This window comes from Molothrus aeneus, chromosome 4, assembly GCF_037042795.1.
Source record: "Molothrus aeneus isolate 106 chromosome 4, BPBGC_Maene_1.0, whole genome shotgun sequence".
Taxonomy (NCBI): Eukaryota; Metazoa; Chordata; class Aves; order Passeriformes; family Icteridae; genus Molothrus; species Molothrus aeneus.
The window spans coordinates 31,652,414-31,670,587 of record NC_089649.1 but is presented as its reverse complement, the minus strand read 5'-3'; the positions used below and the strand labels follow the sequence as shown (position 1 = coordinate 31,670,587).

The window sequence follows — 18,174 nt, the reverse complement described above, 5'->3', positions numbered from 1 at the left end:
ACAGTGATAATTTACAGTAAACACAATAAAAAGACTAAACATTTTTTAATGTAATTTTCCAAACAGACCTTTCTGTGTAATATAAGACACAATGAGTTACTTGCACCGTATGGAACTTTGTTTCTTGTCATTATTACAGTGTCTAATATGTGGAGTAAAATATGGATGCGTAACAGTGACTTTCTAATGCTTCAGTAAAAAAAAATTTGCTTCTGTTTTGCTCCTTTGTATGGAAGCACCTTGCAGCATCAAGAGAGTGCATGCATGAAAGGATAATATCAGCATCAGCATCTATTCAGAAGAAACTCCATCCCACACCCTGCCCCCTAGGGCAGGTTGTTTTTCTTGTTCTACCTTGGTGCATTGTAGAGTCAATGTTGGTGTATGTGTGAAGACCACACCAATATCAAGCACAGATTTGTGAAAGAAATATAACTCTTCACATAAAGCAAGTATTACTTCTGGGGCTTTTAAGGGCAACAAGTTCCTTATCAAAATCTAGTTCCCAAGAAAATTGTTTTCTGGACACAATTGATGGGCTGACTTTACTATCAGTGTTAAAATTCTTCTCATTGACTGTGGTTACAGAGGGTGAAGTTATCTCCTGAGTAAGTACAAAGTTCAAGTTGGCTTTGAATAACTGGATAAGGACCTTTAAGTGAACTCTCTATTTAAAGTGGAATTGATGCAATGTTCATGGTGACTCATGTTGCTAAGTAGCTGGGCTGCTGGGATTTTTACTGCTTCCTCACATTTTTCTGAAATTGAAAGGGTTGCTGCTGCCACCTTTATTTGAGAATTCAGAAAAGAGTCCCCAGAAATTTTAAGGCTTCAAACTGGGAAAACCTCCAAAACACTGAGTACCAAAACCCACAGAATCCTGAAAGCAGATATGAAAGTTATAGTGAAGACTAACCCTTAAAACTCTCTTCTTACAGCTGTTGCCTTAGAATTACAGTATGTTCAATTTTAACCACCTGCTTTTTTATGAGATAATCTCCAATGATTTGATGTTCAACAAGGGCAAGTGCTGGATTCTGCACCTGAGGTGTGGCAACTCTGGGTGTACAGACAGACTGGGAATTGAGATGCTGGAGAGCAGTGCCATGGAAAGGGAGCTGGGGATGCTGGTTGAAGTTAAACCTGAGTCAGCAGTGCCCCAGCAGCCAGGAGGGCCAGCCCTGTCCTGGGGGGCATCAGGCACAGCATCACCAGCTGGGCAAAGGAGGGGATTTTCCTGCTCTGCTCTGCTCTGGGACAACCTCACCTTGAACATCGTGGCAGTTTTGGGTGCCACAATATAAAAATTTAAAAAAATAAAAAAAACTATTAGTGAGTGTCCAGAAGAGGGTCATAAAGGATGGGGAAGGCTCTGGAGGGGAAGCTGTGTGCAGAGCTGCTGAGGTCACTTGGCCTGTTCAGCCTGGAGAAGAGGAGACCTCATTGCAGTTACAACTACCTCGTGAGCAGAAGGGGTGCAGACACTGATCTCTTTCTGTGGTGACCAACCATGGGACCTGAGGGAATGGCCTGAAGTTGTGTCAGGGGAGGTTTAGGTTGGATATTAGGAAAAGGTTCCTCACCCAGAGGGTGATCAGGCACTGGAGCAGCTCCCCAGGGAAGTGGTCACAGCACCAGCCTGACAGAGCTCAGTAGATGTTTGGACAATGCGCTTGGGCACAGGATGTGACTCTTAGCGATGATCCTGTGCAGGGCCAGGAGTTGGACTCTATGACCTTTGTGGGTCTCTTCCAACTCAGAACATTCTGTAATTCTGTGAGATTTGACATGTTGGTGGGCTGGGCTCTGTTTTGGTGACTCTACATATAAGTCATACTGAAGTGTCTCATAATTGGCTGTAACTTCTGCAAAAATAACTGAGTTAAAATTTATTATAACTCTGTTCTGTGACTCAGATCCATTTGGAAATGAATGATTCAGTAATATACAGGGTTATAAAAAGCATATGAACTCTCATTCCTCAATACAAAATATTTAATTTTTTTCCCAACACATAAATAACTTGTTAATCATTTTTATTCAAAGTCTGAAAGGGGGACACATAATTTAAATGGTTAGGATGAGTTCTAGCATTCAAGTGCCTTGGTTTTATTGAAATACTGATGGCAGAGAATTAGCATGAAGTACCTAATTTAATCTGAAGTCCTTTGTAGCAGCATTGATGTTTTATCAGTGGCAGAAAGGTGGCATTTTAGGAACAGTGTGTAGAAAATTACATAAAACTTGTGTCAATATAGGCTGATGGAGTAATTTCTTCTGATGTTTGTGGAGTGGTTTTTTATGGTTTGATTTTTAATTGTTTGATCCATTTGCAAGAGAACTAAAAAGTAGTGCTAGTGCAAGAGAAGTTTGGATGCTAAATGGATAAGGATGGGGATCAAAATTTGTTAGAAGTTATATTGATTTAGGAGCAGAGTCCTCTGATTATCTAAAAGTTCTTCTTTTATATGTAAAGAAAATAGTTTTGTACTACAAAAGTTATTTCTCTCATGTGAGTTGCAATGTAACAATATTATTTCAGTTTAATGAATAGAATTCTAATGAAGAATCCAACAAACTTATGCTTCCTGCTTTCTTAGTGTTTTAAAGAAAAAAAAGACTGGATTTTTTTTCATAAAAAATATCTGGATCTGTTTCTTCTCTATTCTGATTTCATTGATCAGAACTATAGTGGGACTTTATTGTTATTGTTGTTTTGTTGTTGGGTTTTGGTGGTTTGGCTTATTTGTGGTTTTTTTAGAAATACCTTCCTTTATGATATTGCATTATTCCAGAAAAAACATTCCACATAGTTCAAACATTAACTCATCTTTCAGCTGGTCCCATCCTTTTGGTTTAGCTGCTGTCCACTGTTTCCAGTGTGGCAGAGGTGTGTACAGTATCCAGAAGTATATCCTTTATTTTGGATTCTCTACTGCTTATTAAAAGCTGCTTAAAACCATTCTCATGATAAGAGATTTATAAGTGTGACAAAGCAGATATCACAGGCAATAAAAGAGGATAAAATCAAATCAGGAAAGCAAAGCTCAGAGTGATTATAACTGAGGCTACTCTGTAACACACATTTCTGAGGCTTCAAGAAGAGTAAACTCTTCTACTGTACAGAAAGGGCTTAAAGCTGCAAAACTATATTCTCTAAGCAAATCAGCATAGAACATAAGAAAGGAAAAGTGAGAGAGATGCTTCTCTGGGTGGAATGGGAGGACAGCAGAGCACAGGTGATCAGAAGGGCACTCTGCACAAACCTGGAGACTGCATTCTCACCACCCACTTTTTTTCCCTTAATTTCTGTAAAGGCAGCATTCATTTTTAGTATCCACTGTTTCTAGAGGACACTATAATAGATATTATTTTGGAAGTAATTTGATGCCTGTTTTCACAGCCTGGATGACTGTGTAGGAGAATGATTGCTGATAAGTGGCAGTTGACATAATCCCTTACTCCTTTTACACACCAGAGACTACAGTCATTGACCTAAAAAAATTTAGGCTTCTTAAAATTTCTTCCTGGTCCTCTCATCTCAAGCAAGGTGTTTGAATAAAGTAAACTGTGCCCCCACTATCAAAATATTTTTGTAAACGACCCTAATCCTAATTTATTGCTTCTGAAATTGTTTTATGTTACCGTTGTTGGCAGTGTTTCTAATGGTGGAGACTGAAATTATTTTCTGTGAATGTGGAACTGATGGGTCTTGCTTCTTTCTAAGGTGTTCTGGCAGCATTGTTATTGATGGAGTTCTCCTGCTCTCACCCTTCCACTAATTAAAATACAGAAGGAAATCTCTACTTGCAGGGGCAGAAGAACATACTGTGAGCCACCACTACCTGAGCTCAGGGACACAGACAGACCCTGTAGCCACCTGTGGTTTCTGGTGAGGCTCAGTTTAGCCCCTGATGATGAGACTCTGCAAGCTGCAGAGTCAGGACCAGCAAAATAATCTAAAGTTAGCCCATGTAGTGTCTAAATACGTCAGTTTAAGCATAGCATACACTCCCTTCCTGATGTTTTCTGATTACTAAAAGTCTAAGTACAGTTACAATATTAGACTCACCATCAAGTGTATAAGCAGGATTAAACAGGAATAGCAGACATTCCAACTCTCCTGTTCCTAGATGGACAGTGTGTTTCTTCACCTATTGGGCAGCTTTTCCTTTTACCTTTCTCCACTTGCTCTCTTCCTAAACGCTGTCCTTGCTTCTTTAAGTGTATCATCAACATTTTAACAAAGTATGTTTTTCACATGCAATTGTAGTCAGCGTTACCAGCAAATATTTTCAGTCAGACAATTTAGTAACAAATCCAGTCTTGCACTCAATGATGCTCCATTAGGATAAAGTAGAAATCAAATGAAATGCAATTTACATCAGTCTGATCATCAGGACATCTGAGAAGATGCATGTGCATCAGAAACTGTGGAAAGAAAGATGCATTATTGTAAAAAATATTAGGTGGTCATATGGGAGTATTATAGGGGTTTTATAAGATAAAATTACTAGATCATCTCATTTTCTGAAGTAGCATGTGAAGAGGGAGACCAGCACTGTTGCACCAATTATTAAGACATTTCTCTTCAGGCTAGGCTTTGATTCATATACTGTGGCTGGACTGAAAATAGATTTGCATAATTCTATGACCATCAATTTCTAACTAGTAAAACTGAAGTGAGAGCAAACTTCTTACACTCCTTAGGTGAAAAGTGATCTCCTGCTAGGATTGGGAATACATTTTTTTTCTCGCTCATGCAGACTGCTCTGTTACATTACAGGGTTTTTTCACCTTCTGTTTAAGTAGCAATTACTAGCCTGTCCTGAAGCGGGATATCAGACTTTGTGACAACTGCTCTGTCCTGGATTGGTAATTCCTGTGTGCAGGTGTAGCTGCCAAGAGGCCATATGTTATTGTGAGCTAAAGAAAATAAAGGTATTTTCATTTAAATGAACATAGATAGAGCCCCAGCCTCCCCTGAAGTGGGCAGGAGGAGGGGAAGGGAATGTGAGGAACTTAGCCAGGCATGTAATGGTGTTCTAATATCAGAGGCTGCTTGAGGGGAAGGGAAGCAGCCTGCACTGCCCTCGCAGAATCTTCACGTTGATAAAAATGCCCCTTATGCTCCTTATGGGTTTTTTTCACCAAAAACTATACTTTTGAATATTGCTTAGCCAGTAGTTTGCACATCATTGAATGGAGCCATTGCCGCATTCCAGGATTTATATCCTGGAATGTCTTGGAGAGTGCTTAAAGAAGAAATTACTCGTTGGGATACTAGAATAAATATTTGTAATGCTGCTTGAAAAACAATGGCATAATATGTGTTTGTGGATTCACAGAAGCTGGAACAGATACATTGACCACTGTGAACAGTGTGAGTAGAGGAAGAACTATTACAGTGGCTTAGAAATAGTGCTTTACAGCCTTGGCTCTAAATGGGAACTCTAAGGTCCATTAGAGCTTTTGGTCTTCTACAAATTGTTGATCTGTACAGTAGGAATATGTGATTTATTATGATTGCTGTAATTCCCAAGATAAAATATACCAGACTTTACAGAGGAGTCCTGGGAAAAATTTGGTGAGGCATTTAGTTCTCCAAAATCTGGAATGTGAAGTACTGTACAGTGCAGGATACTTATTAAGCTGATTCACTCTGTGAGGAGAGACAGCAGCTGCATCTTTATGAAGGCAAAAGTGCTTTGGAGAGTGTAGTGTCCAGTGCAGCAGGACACCCTGAACTTTGGTGTTCATTTCCACAAAATGTTTTAATGTAACATAATAATAATAATAATAATTATAATGCAGGTAATATCTTGCATAGCAGAAGACATAGCAAATAATAGAAGTACTGCTGTACAAAACAGTAAAATACTTTGTCCAATTACCATTTTTTGTTGTGTGTGTTATTATTTAGTTCATAACTGGTGCAGAATACTAAAGAGGCCCAGTGAATAGCACAAAGTAGACAGTTGGAGGTGAAATGGTACAGGAAAGGGTTTCTTGTAATATTACTCATCTTTAGTCCTTGAAAAATAACCTGTCCAAGTAACTTCTAATTTTGTGGAAAATCTTTTTTATTTACTGTATTGTCTCAGTCCCTCTGGGAGCCTCTCAGGAGCCCTGGGCCAGTCCCGAGTCGGCAGAGACCGGGGGGCAGTCCCGACACGGCCGACAGCGGGGAGACACTGTCTGTGTGTGCCCCGAGGGTACTGAGGGCACCTGGGCTGGGGGGAGACACTCTCTGTGTGTGCCCCGAGGGTGCTGAGGGCACCTGGGCTGGGGGCAGACACTCTCTGTGTGTGCCCCGAGGGTACTGAGGGCACCTGGGCTGGCAGGGAGACGCTCTCTGTGTGTGCCCCGAGGGTACTGAGGGCACCTGGGCTGACAGCAGGGAGACACTCTCTGTGTGTGCCCCGAGGGTGCTGAGGGCACCTGGGCTGGCAGGGAGACGCTCTCTGTGTGTGCCCCGAGGGTGCTGAGGGCACCTGGGCTGGCGGGGAGACACTCTCTGTGTGTGCCCCGAGGGTGCTGAGGGCACCTGGGCTGGCAGGGAGACACTCTCTGTGCCCCGAGGGTGCTGAGGGCACCTGGGCTGGCGCCTTTGCAGCACAAGAGACACCAGAGACATCGGTAGAAGAGAAAGGGCCGACTCTTAGCAGGGGTTAATCCAAGGTTTTATTAGGAGTCCCAAAGGAGCTCCTGCACCTCAGGGGCCTCCTGCTGAGAGCCCCGGGAGATGGCCGAAGGTCACATTTAAAGGGAGGTGGAAACCAAAAGTAGATAACATTTTACCAACCAATGAGTGACCCTAAGGGATGGATGCTGGGGGTTAGACATATAGGACAGCGTATGGGGCAAGGCTTGGGGGGCTGACCCCTGGCCTCTGGCTGATCACTCGACGACCTGGACCGAAACTTCTGGATGGAGGGGATGGGATGCTGAGTGATTGACAGAGAGCCAGGGTGGGGGTTTGGGGATGATCTCATCCCGGGAGAGGGATAACACAGGTAAAGGGAGGGGGGTACAGTCTGGGATAAACCATTTGGGAAAAATATGGGGATAAAAAACAAAACTACTTCAAAGTATTACAAAGTATAAAAATGCTGTATTTTATAAGACTAGGATAAAATACAACACTGTATTTTATAAGACTACAGGAGAATCTGTAGTCAGATAGGAAAAAGGTAAGTGTAGCATATTAACAGTGAGTGTTGGAAATCCTTGGGATCTTCATCTACACAGAACTTAATTCTTTGTATTTAAAGATAAAGGCCAAAGTAAGTACACAGACTGCAGCATCATTTGCGGGCTTATTTGTATGTGTACATTTTTTCCAAGCTCGCCCTTTTTCCAAATTCCTCTTTGATATAAAGTAATAGTGATGGTATGAAATGCCATTATTTGGTTTATATGTCTGTTGTACTCATTAAAGGCCATTTTTGGACCAAATTTAATCTGTGTTTAAAAAAAGCTAAACATATTTCTGACTGGCGTTGGGAATACTGTCATTCTGTAATACAATGAAGATAAGTGTAAGTAGCTTCTAAGAAATTTGACAATTGGTGTTTTAAAAGAAAGAGTTTGGGAAACCATCTTCTTTTCTTACCTCCAATTCTGATCTGTAGGATTATACTGTCTCTTTCTATAAGGTACTTATTCAAATGCTTGAAATGCTGTATGAATAGAAGTTGTATGGGTATAAATTAGTTTGCAGCAGAGGCTGAATTCTGTGGTTCTGTATTCCTGAAATTACTTGTTTATGTGCTTAATCCATATCAGTAGTGTAATATATGCTTAAATAGTTGAAAGCTTGCGGTTTGAACAAGCTAGAATTGATTTTGTTTCAGAGCCTGAAGTACACTTACAAATGTACCTAGTTTGCAGTTTTGCATTCTTGACCCTTTGTCCCCACAAGGCAGATGTCACTTTCAGAGGCTATGGGATATTCATGTGCTCATGGTTGAGGAACATAAGTGTTTATCAGTGCACCTAGATATCAATCATGAGGATTTATTTCCTAGATAAAGTTGTGTGTCAGCTTCCTAGTCATCAGGGAAATGTTTTCAGCAATACAGTTTATTAATTGGCACTGAAACAAACTTTTGATATAAGTGGGAGTTTTTAGGAAAAGAGACACATTTCTTTGAATTTCTTATTTTTGCATGCAGTGCCAAAATGCATTCACCAAGGGACAAAAGCTGCTTTGCAAAATGTGTATTTCTCACGTTCACATGGTAATGACCCACAGAAAATGGAAAATATATTTTCTGGTAGACTAGAGTGTGGTAATGCAGCAGGTAATTTCTCCAAATCAAACAATCAGTGCATCCTTTTAATAAAAAGGGCTTTAATGTTTGAAGAGTAGAATTTTGGGGGCTTTAACTCTGTCTTGTTTTTCCTTTCCACTTGTAGTGTGGTTAAGTGTATATTTATGATCAAAGTGGCTTGCAATGAATGAAAGGAAAGAGAATTGAAATCTAAGGATTAAACTTTTTTTTCCCCCCATGTATTCTAAATAACAAGGTAGAAATACAGAGAGAGCTGTGTGGTTGTGTTAGAAGCCTCAGGCTGTTATTAATCAGTGTGAGAAAAGATTAAACAGGGAGAACCATGGCAACCATGTAACATTTGTGAATGAATCTGTGTTTCCATAAGGCAGTTCCTAATGTGCAGTACTGCATATTCTAAAATAGATGTATTCAAAGTAGGTTGGCAGAGAAACTACAATCCATATTTGGGGAATGGCAGTTAGAAATGTTCTCTGTTTATACCTTGAGTATCTTTATTTCATGGAAAATGTAGACATGCCAGGATACTTGGGGGTTTTATGCTCATTCGTTGGCTGGAAGTTATGTCTACTGCTAGAAGTGATGTTTGTATATAATTAAACATCATTTTCTGAGTACAAAAACTGACCTCATCAGTTATTTATTTGGATTATATCTGGGTTTGTTGTTTCTTTCCAGTGACTGTTATGACACAGTGTGTGTAAGATCAGCAAATACAGAAACTACTATGGAAATTTATTTCTCATCAAATCACTGGTGTTTCATCATTTTTTTCTCTGTTTATATGTTAAAACATCAAGCATGATGATTTCATGACAGAAATCATAGACTGTAAGTCTTTTTTTAATTGTTGGATGATCTGTAATGATGTCCAAAGGAGTTTCCTATTGCAGGAGAAGACACTGCCAAGTCCTCCTAGAGGGTGAGTCTTAGGGGTAAATCACCTACGGTGTGAGCCTCAGGAGCTGCAGTCAAATGACTCTGGATAACTTTGTTTGGAAATTGATATCAGAAAAAAAAATCCAGAGGGAATATTTAAAATAATTAAAATTTTGTATTGGCTAGTTTTTGAAAAATGTTTTGTTCTGGTATCCTGGCTTTAGTGTCACTCAAAGCAGCCCCAGTTAAATATTTCTGGTGATATTGAGCAGTATAATTTTACTGAACTTTTACCCTGTATGGAGTATTTTCTGGTGCTGTCACAGAGCCGCCACCATTTAAGTCAAGGTGCAATCTCCCTTCTGTCCCTCCAGGAAATCTGCTTTTCTCTGCTGCCTATCTGGCAAGTGACATTATTTATAGTTAACTTTTACCAATGTGCACTGCTAGTGGTTGTCAATTCCAGGAATCTTGTATCTACTGTGCTGAATGTGGGACTGGACTGAACAGGCCAGTCTGACATTAATATAGATATTTCTGTCTGGCAGCAAATGCAGAAGAGTGTGGTGTAAATTAATGCATATGAAAGGCAATGGAATTAAATAGTTCCTCTGAGGCTTGCAAACTTGAGCATTAGGTGGTTGTGCTGCCTGACCTGGTCACATTGTCAAGAAAAAATTGTAGGGGGATACAGTATGGGTAAATGGGTATAGAATGTAATCAAAGCATTCCAACTTGTTTTCTTTTTACAACTGTATTGCTATGTCTGTAGGCTTGTTGCTTACCTGGAATAGATTTTTCTCTGAAATCCAGCATGCTACTCTGTCCTTTTCTTCCTTCTTGAGGTCCTCCTATTTTCCCTCTACCCTTTCTCATAAACTCTGCATTTCTCTTGTCCTGTCACACATCTTTGCTGTATATTGGCCTCCAGGGAATAAAAAAGCTGCAATTAGGTACCATGGATCTGAGTGCCTCTGTCATGCTTCACTGTTCCCTTTTCCACTCAGATAAATGTGAATCTGCCAAGCTTTGAAAAAAATGTTGTTGAGCTAAATGTTTGGCCTTGGTTTCCTCTATAGGCAGATATGTTTACTTTACAAAAAGCTATATTGTTACTTACAGGTGTGATTTGAAAGTGATCTAAGAAGTGAAGACTATGTAAGATACCACCAATACCTCACACTTCTGTCTATAAAAAAGCACAGTTATGTTAAATGATGGAAACCAAGACTTTTGTTTCACAGCAAATATAAATATTGCAATAGCAGAAATTAAAATTATTTCAAATAGAGGTGAAAGAAGGAAGTATAGTTTTCTTTAGAATGATGGTGCTAAAATTCTTATTAGTAAAATATCAAAGTTATATTTTCATTGTGACAGTTTTTAATAATTTCCAGTGTTTCCAAAATTGAAGCTGTCCAAACCATTTCAGTGCTATTTTACAACTGTTTGTCTGGTGAACTGCCAGAGGACCTTGGATGTTTTGGGTCTGCAGGTGGGTGTGCTATGCCAACCAGGAAAACTTCAGAATTCTATGTGCTTTAAAACAAGTTGGAATAGAAATATTGCATTGCCCCACAAAATGCTATAAAAAATCAATAGGGATTGTTAACAACTTCTTGTTTCTTAACTAAAGAAAAAGAAACTTGTTTTGATCAAAAGGGGAAGGAAGAATAAATTTCACCTGTCACAAACTGTGTTAATGGGCTTTCTAGAGTTTTGTCTAGCATGCAGCTGTATACACATGGAAAGGTCCAACACCACTGATATGACAAATAGTTTTACCTGGTGGATTTTTGCTTCTTACATTTTTTGATATATTTGTGGAATTCTGGAGGCAGAGAGAAGCCATAGAAAGGTCACAAAACTTCAAGCCAAGATAAACAGCCTGTCAGAATATGTTTAGGAAATGACAGTATAAACCACAGAAAAAACATAAAGAAAGGAGAGGAAAACATACACTCTTGGAAAAAAACATTTCCTGGTTGGAAAGTTGTTGAAGCTTTGAGCTGCTTATGTTACGTCCTTGCTCCTTTCCAGTAAATTGTCTTTGCTCAGGTTGTTGATTCAATCCATGTTCCAGGCACCCAGGCCTTAGGGGAGGGCAGTAGAACGTCTGCAACAGGTACAACAGAAGGCATTGAAGGCATCATGCCTAAAGGCCAGAGCATCTTTAGTCCCAGGAAAGGAGACCGGACTGCCTTTTTGCCATAACTTTTACTTAGCAATATTTAAAAAATATTACAGATACAGCACCAGAGCATTTCTTTAGCCATTTTCAAAGAGGCTTGTGTTTGCTCCTTTGCATACTGCAAAGAAAAGAAGGTCTTTGCGTTGGTAAGTTCAATATGCATTTTAACATTTTCTTATTCCATCCCAGTTATAAAATGGCATCTCAGTTCTTGGTTATTTATCCTAGTTCTCTTGTGTTTCAAGTACAACCTTCTCTTGATGGAGAAATAATTTTCCATGGCTGTGCTATTGTCCCTGCTCCTCCTTAGCCCCGTGACATCAGCTGCAAAATTATGTAGTGCAATAATGTAAATGCTGAAGCATCTGAACAGCTTTGTTGTGTTATTTTTACAGAAAGTTCAGACATGAATCCATATGTGTGATGAGAGGAATTTTAGTCTCACAGAAGGCTTTTTGGCAGGCTCTTGTAGCACATTTAGCCTAGATAACTGACAGGAATAAAGTTATTGGCTAAAAATGTCATTATCCAAGCTGAATTTTATTTGGTTTTTCAGGATACTTATTTCCCTTAAGTTTACCTCTCTACTAATGGAATTAATTAGCTTTTATTTGAAGGGTCTAGGATTTAAACTGTGGAATTTGAGTTTCTCTTTTACTTCAGGTGTACCAGAAGACCAAAGAGTGCAATAAAAAGTACTGCAAGTTATGTAGAGGCACTAAGCCCCCTAACTCCCCTCAACATCTTAAACCAAAGTCAATAAATGTAAATATTAGCTTATTTCACTCTTTAAAAATCAGGAAGGTAGGTAATTATTTCATATCCTTAACTGAAAAATAAAAAGGTTATCTTTAGAAATTTCAAAAGCTGATCTTGAAAAGAAAAAAAGCTCAGCACTCCAAATAAATTTGATAAATGTATTGAGCCCTGAGGCCTTAGTACAATTAATGTACACATTGCCTTTGTAATAAGTTGTATACTTGATCATAAAGTAAAAACACTGGTGGATCTGGTAAAGGAATTAGTTTGTGTTTGGGGGGAAAAAAGATAATGATAAAGTAATTAGTATCATAAGTTCAACAAAGATTTAAAACTGTGGTACATGGCAGTAATGGATTTTGAACACAGTTAATGAGCATATTCATTGCATTCATTTTTAATTAAGTGGAAAAAATAGTGGTCCTTTAAATGGAGATAATAAATGTGCTAGTCAGTCTTGCACAAACATGCAACACAAGAATTTATTGCCTGCTGTCTAACTAGGGAACTGGGAATCATTATAAAGATTAGATTTACTGAAAAAAAAATCCAGAAAAATATTTAGTAGAAAATGTTTATGAGGTAATAATTTTCACATTAACTATAGCTTGGCATTTTTGGTAGAGAGTGTTTGTGTGCATGTTTTTTAAAATATGAGCCTTTGTTGTCATCAGAGGTAGGACTGTTTGTACCCTTGAAAAGGACTCTGCTGTTTACGAATTTAGATTTATGTGAGATGTATTTAATATATGACTGCACATGCAAGAGGATATAAAAATATCAGAAACCTCAAAACTTTCTCAGAGGTTTGTTATGCTCATGCTTAGGATACAAATTGTGGTTTAAAAGTAAAAACTTGGCTGGGGAAGCTGGAACTGAAAACAGCTGAGTGCTTGCCCTGCTTTAACCAGCACACACTCACCTTCCCAACCCACCGGGCTGTGCTGCCACTGGGGACTCAAGCTGGAGCAGGGAAAATGCAGCTGAAATGCTCAGTGTTTAATCTGTCAGTGGGCGGCTGGGGAGCTGACATGAAGCAGGTTAAAGCACTGAAACCAGATGTACCTTCTAGAGCAGTGGCTTTCCATGGTTTTATGACTTGGGAACCCACTAAACGTTTCCAGTGAAAACGAGGGCTTTTGTATGGCACACTGAAGCTTATTGATGGTTGACTGCCATGTCTTAGTTACCATCCATGGATCTGGTTGAAGTTGTTCACCAATCCCCAGGGATACATCACCACATGTTAAAAGCAATGAAACTAAATCAAACTTAATATGTTTCATTCTCTCCTGGTTCCCTACCCATGTGTTTCTTGTCAATATTTCCAAAATACCAGGTTCTTTCTCACATGCAGTGAGGTCTAAGTCTTTGCTCAACAAATGTCTTCTTGGGACATGCATCAATTCCTTCCAAGTTTCTCTAAGCCCTAACTTAACCTTTAGGAAGTTATTCACCTCTGATATTCCAGGAAAGCAGGTTTTCAGTACCAAAAACCCCCTGAACTTTCCCTGGTGGCATGCAGGGTAGTGCTGGTGACATTGCAGCACGAATTACTGTGCCACTCAGGCAATTACAGCCTTTTTTCTTCTCTGATTTCATTCTGCCCTGTCACACATGTGGTAATTGCTTTCTGTACAAGAAGCAAAACCATACACTTGGGTCTCTCCAAAATGCTAACTGCTTTTATTTTCTTAACCTCACTGTATGATTTTATTATGTATGTAAATCAGTAGCAACTTGGGAGCTAAGTTTAAAATAGCTGGCTGCATACTTTTAGCGTTTAAAAAAATAAAAAATTGCAGAGTCAGTTTATTGGTTAAATTAGGAAGTTTATAGAATTTTTGTCAGTAAATATTTTATTTTCTTTTCAGGTATGACTTTGTAGAAGTTGAAGAGCCTAGTGATGGCACAGTTTTAGGACGCTGGTGTGGTTCCAGTACTGTGCCAAGTAGACAAATCTCCAAAGGAAACCAGATCAGAATAAGATTTGTGTCTGATGAATATTTTCCTTCTGAACCTGGATTCTGCATCCATTATACACTTCTTATGCCAGTAAGTAACGTGTTTCAGATCGAAGCATTTCAGGATACAAAATCTTTGAAGTGGTAGCTCAAAAGAATATTTTAATAGGGTAAGGTTAATTACTGTTTATTTCTTAATAATAATAGCAGTGTGCAATCTGTCTTCCTGAATTGTACATTTTATTTCTGTTTTTAACTGAGTGTTCCTGTGGTTCTTTTTGGATGGCTTTGAACTAGGAAGTTGTGGGCTCGGTTGTGTGGAAAATTCAGTAAAATGTTTGCATTCCTAATACTGTGCTGTGGGGAAAAAAAAGAATTCCAGCTTTGAGAAGAAGACAGATAAATTTATGAATCAGTAGTGTGATGTTTAAAGAGGATTGGGAAGTTACAAAAAAGAAACTGAGGAGATTAATGTTCTTATTAGTCAGCTACTGTTAGACATACTCAACTTGATGATTATACCTAGTTCCCAAACAGAAGAGTTCTTATGATTCTAGGTAATTTTATTATAGAGACAAAGCAGACAATCCATAATATTTATTTTTCACTGCATTTTCCTATTTTCCTTGTAATCTGTACTTTGGACTTCTCTTGAATGTTGCTTAAAGCTTGTGAGTCACAGATATTAAACTGATCATTGTCTAAATGTGACTAATTTCAATGTCAACAGTTTTCTGTTACTATTTTAATGAAATGAAAGACAAAAAAATGTTTACAGAATCTTAAGGGTGAGATAATGTCCTGAAACATTAAAATGGAGGAAAACAGGAGGTGTTTTTTTTTTTTTTTAATAGGTATTCCATACTTAAAGAGAGTAAGAACTATTTTTTGTTAAATTCCTTATAATTCACTTTCAATCTCCTAAGTAGTCTCGTGGTCTGTGGTATTTGGTTGGTGGAAAATATCTCCAAGGTCAAAAAAAAAAACCTGATCAATAGAATCCATGTTGTAACCCCACTGAATAGTGCTTCACTCAGAATACACTTGGCTGGCTTTATTTTTCTGCTATTTTTGCTCCTTCTCCTCATTGGCAAAATTTGAGTTATTGAGAAGAATATATTTAGCATGCTGATGATGGTGTCAGTGTAGTGTAGTGGGGGTGCAATGTTTGTGTGTATGTGTATATATATATATATATATTTGTCTGTGTTGTTTTTCTATAAATATTTTTAACTACTTGTGCCTAAGGAAGAACTACTTCTGGAGTGACTAAAGGTTTGATCTGCATATTTCACTCTTTTATGAGTTAGAATAACTTCTGTTAGTAGAACTTTATGACCTGATAGTGGTAAACTTTAAATAAAATTTCAGTCTCCAAACTTGAAATGAGGCCAGGCTTAAACATCAGTGCACCCAAGGGCAGAATGTAATAAGTGTGTTTTCTTTTAGAAAATTATAAAAGAAAAGCAACAAATACATCTATTTGTGAGGCTGGTGCCAAATTCCATTGTCACAGCTCTAGTGTTACACCCTACCTGCTGTGTATCTGTCTAACTCATGTGTGATCCCATTTCTGTGGAAGTGATTAAACAAAGGCACCTGATAATAGGAGTATATGTATAATTATTTTTGTGTCATGCTGTACAAATAGACTGAGTTTATTGCTTCATATTTGATGGGGAAAAACAGTTAGAAAGTTTAAATTACCAGCACTCACCAAAAAAAAAGGTTTAATGTTCAAAATAATTATACCTAACACATGCAAGGGGCAAGAGCAGCCCACTTGCTGTCATAAGAATTTGGAATGAGTCCCAAAATGTGCAGTATAGCTACTTTTTATCAGTTATTTTCTATATTTACCACTAAAAGAGCTGTGATCATTTTCAACAAAAAATATGGGGTTTTTTCAGAATGCAAAATACAATTGCACGTTTCAGACATGCAGAATACAATTACACATTTCAGACAGCAGATTGTAAATTAAATAGATATTGTTTAGTTCCAGGATTAAACCTTCTTGTACCTAAAACAATTGAAAACCAATGCCAAAAAAAGAGTAGCTTGCTTTACACCTATAAAGTTATCTTTTCCACCTTTTCAAGAGAAAATAAAATTTACAGCCCCTGTCCCACATCCCCACAAAAAAGAGGTCACCTATAGGAATGAGCTTAAATTTTAAATGATTCTTGCAATTCACTAAGAGATTCAGTTCAATGAATTGGTCCTAAACAGTTAATTTTTTTTTCCTCTTTTTTTTGACAAGTAGTAGGAAGGGGGAGATTCCTGGTAGACTAGAAGTGAGAGATTGTTTGGGGAGAAATGAAGCAAAACTGAAATAAAACAGTGCAAGCTTGTTTCTGTATTTGAAGGCCACACACGGAGAGGGGCACTGGACACATTTTCAGGTCTTTTAAAGAGCAAGAGAAATGGCTTTGTTTAGATCTGCTGTAATTTATTGTGTGTGTGTATATATATATATATATATATATATATATATATATAATTTTTTTTAGTTTAATTTTTTTTCACTTTGTATATTATATTTCAAACCAACTTCTCACGTGATTAGTAGTAGGAGAATGCTTACTGATCTGATACTTTATTTCTAGGATTTAGTTACTCTAAAGAAAGGACTCACAGCCATTCCAATGTCAGTGGATCCAACATCATCTCTAGAGAGGTTTGATGTGGGATTATGAGACACTGAATAAAAGCATTGCAGATACTGTATACATGCAGAATGTTCCCCAAGAAAAACACAACGCTTGTCTTCAGATTTCAATTAATTAGATCTTAATTTGAATTTCCATTTTAAATTGACTACCCTGGCTGCATCTGGAACTTTTTGTAATTCTGGTCTTACTCCCACTTTCTTTCCTCTATTTTATAGTTACAAGTTAATTTTGTCTGCAATACGTGAAGTGGAAGCAAGTGTTGAAAAAGTTCATTCCTATTAAGCGAACATAGTTTATGTTATTCCAAAATTATTGTGCTCCTTTCAGCACAGCTGTTATTCTCAGTCGCTCTTTCATGCTCTGCCCTGTCACTTACTCTGTGCTTACTGGTGAGCTGCTTTATTCAGTAAAGGCTGCCTGGTGGTGGTTCTCAGTTTTGACCAGCTATCCATTTATTAAAAGTCATGATTTTGGCAGCACTGTGCCACCTAAACCCTCCTAGAACTTTATTGCAAAAACAATCCATATCTCATTTCTTTTCCTCTTCTCACTTGCTTTGTATAGCAGCCACATGAAATTGGGGGAAATCTTATAAACTCTTAAAATATACATTTGGGCCTCAGTCTTCCTAGTGACTTGTTTAGTTTAAACTATGTCAGTTACAAGTTTGGCAGAGAAAACTTGATGTAATAAAGTCCATTGTTAGTTGGGGAGCGGGTGAATGGGATACTTGATGCCTGAGGTGCCATTAAGGAATGCATGACTGATTGCCAAAGTAGTTATTAATTATTCAGGGCACTCAGAACAAAGCAGCTCCAGTTAAAGTTGAAGCTGGGGGTGACTGTATTCCCCTTCTTTTTTGGCATATGGTAGCATGTCATTTGTCATCAAAGATCATGCCAAAGATCTTTGAAAAGAACAGACTTAACCCTCTTTTATGCAAGCAAAGATGAAACTCCAGGAAGCTGTCTAAAGCCTGACCTGACTTAAAAGTGACTTTGGGTGGTTTGGGATTTTGGTGCAGTACCTGTTTGGCTACATGGGTGTCAATCCAAGAGAGTGGTCTGGTTTGGATTGCTTTTCTTTTTTCCCCTTTTGATGCAGGTATTTTGTTAGTATTGCCTGTGCTTGTAGCAGTAATGCAAGTTAAAATGATGCTCTTTTTAGAACTATGTAACTATACTTCCCTTATTTCATCCAAGTTGGCTAAGCTTTGCTCTTTAAAGATTGAGCGTATTACATTTTTTTTTTGTGGAACCTTTTTAATTTAGCTTGTTGATTGAAACAGACATATAAAATTAAAATACTAATAGAAAAAGTGCATAAAACTAGAACAGAGAGGAAAGCTCATACCCTGATTACACTTCTCTCACAAGTCTACAGATTTTACAGCAATCAGGTGTGTTTCT

At 38.1% G+C, this 18,174-nt stretch overlaps 1 protein-coding gene across 1 annotated transcript in view; it reads left to right on the top strand.

Annotated features, from left to right (window-relative positions):
- The window catches only part of PDGFC (platelet derived growth factor C), a 122,654-nt gene that overhangs the window by 74,822 nt on the left and 29,658 nt on the right, over window positions 1–18,174 (top strand). Inside the window, exon 3 of the mRNA XM_066549044.1 lies at window positions 14,001–14,181. Coding sequence (XP_066405141.1) covers window positions 14,001–14,181 — 181 coding nt within the window. The remainder of the gene's footprint in view (window positions 1–14,000; window positions 14,182–18,174) is intronic.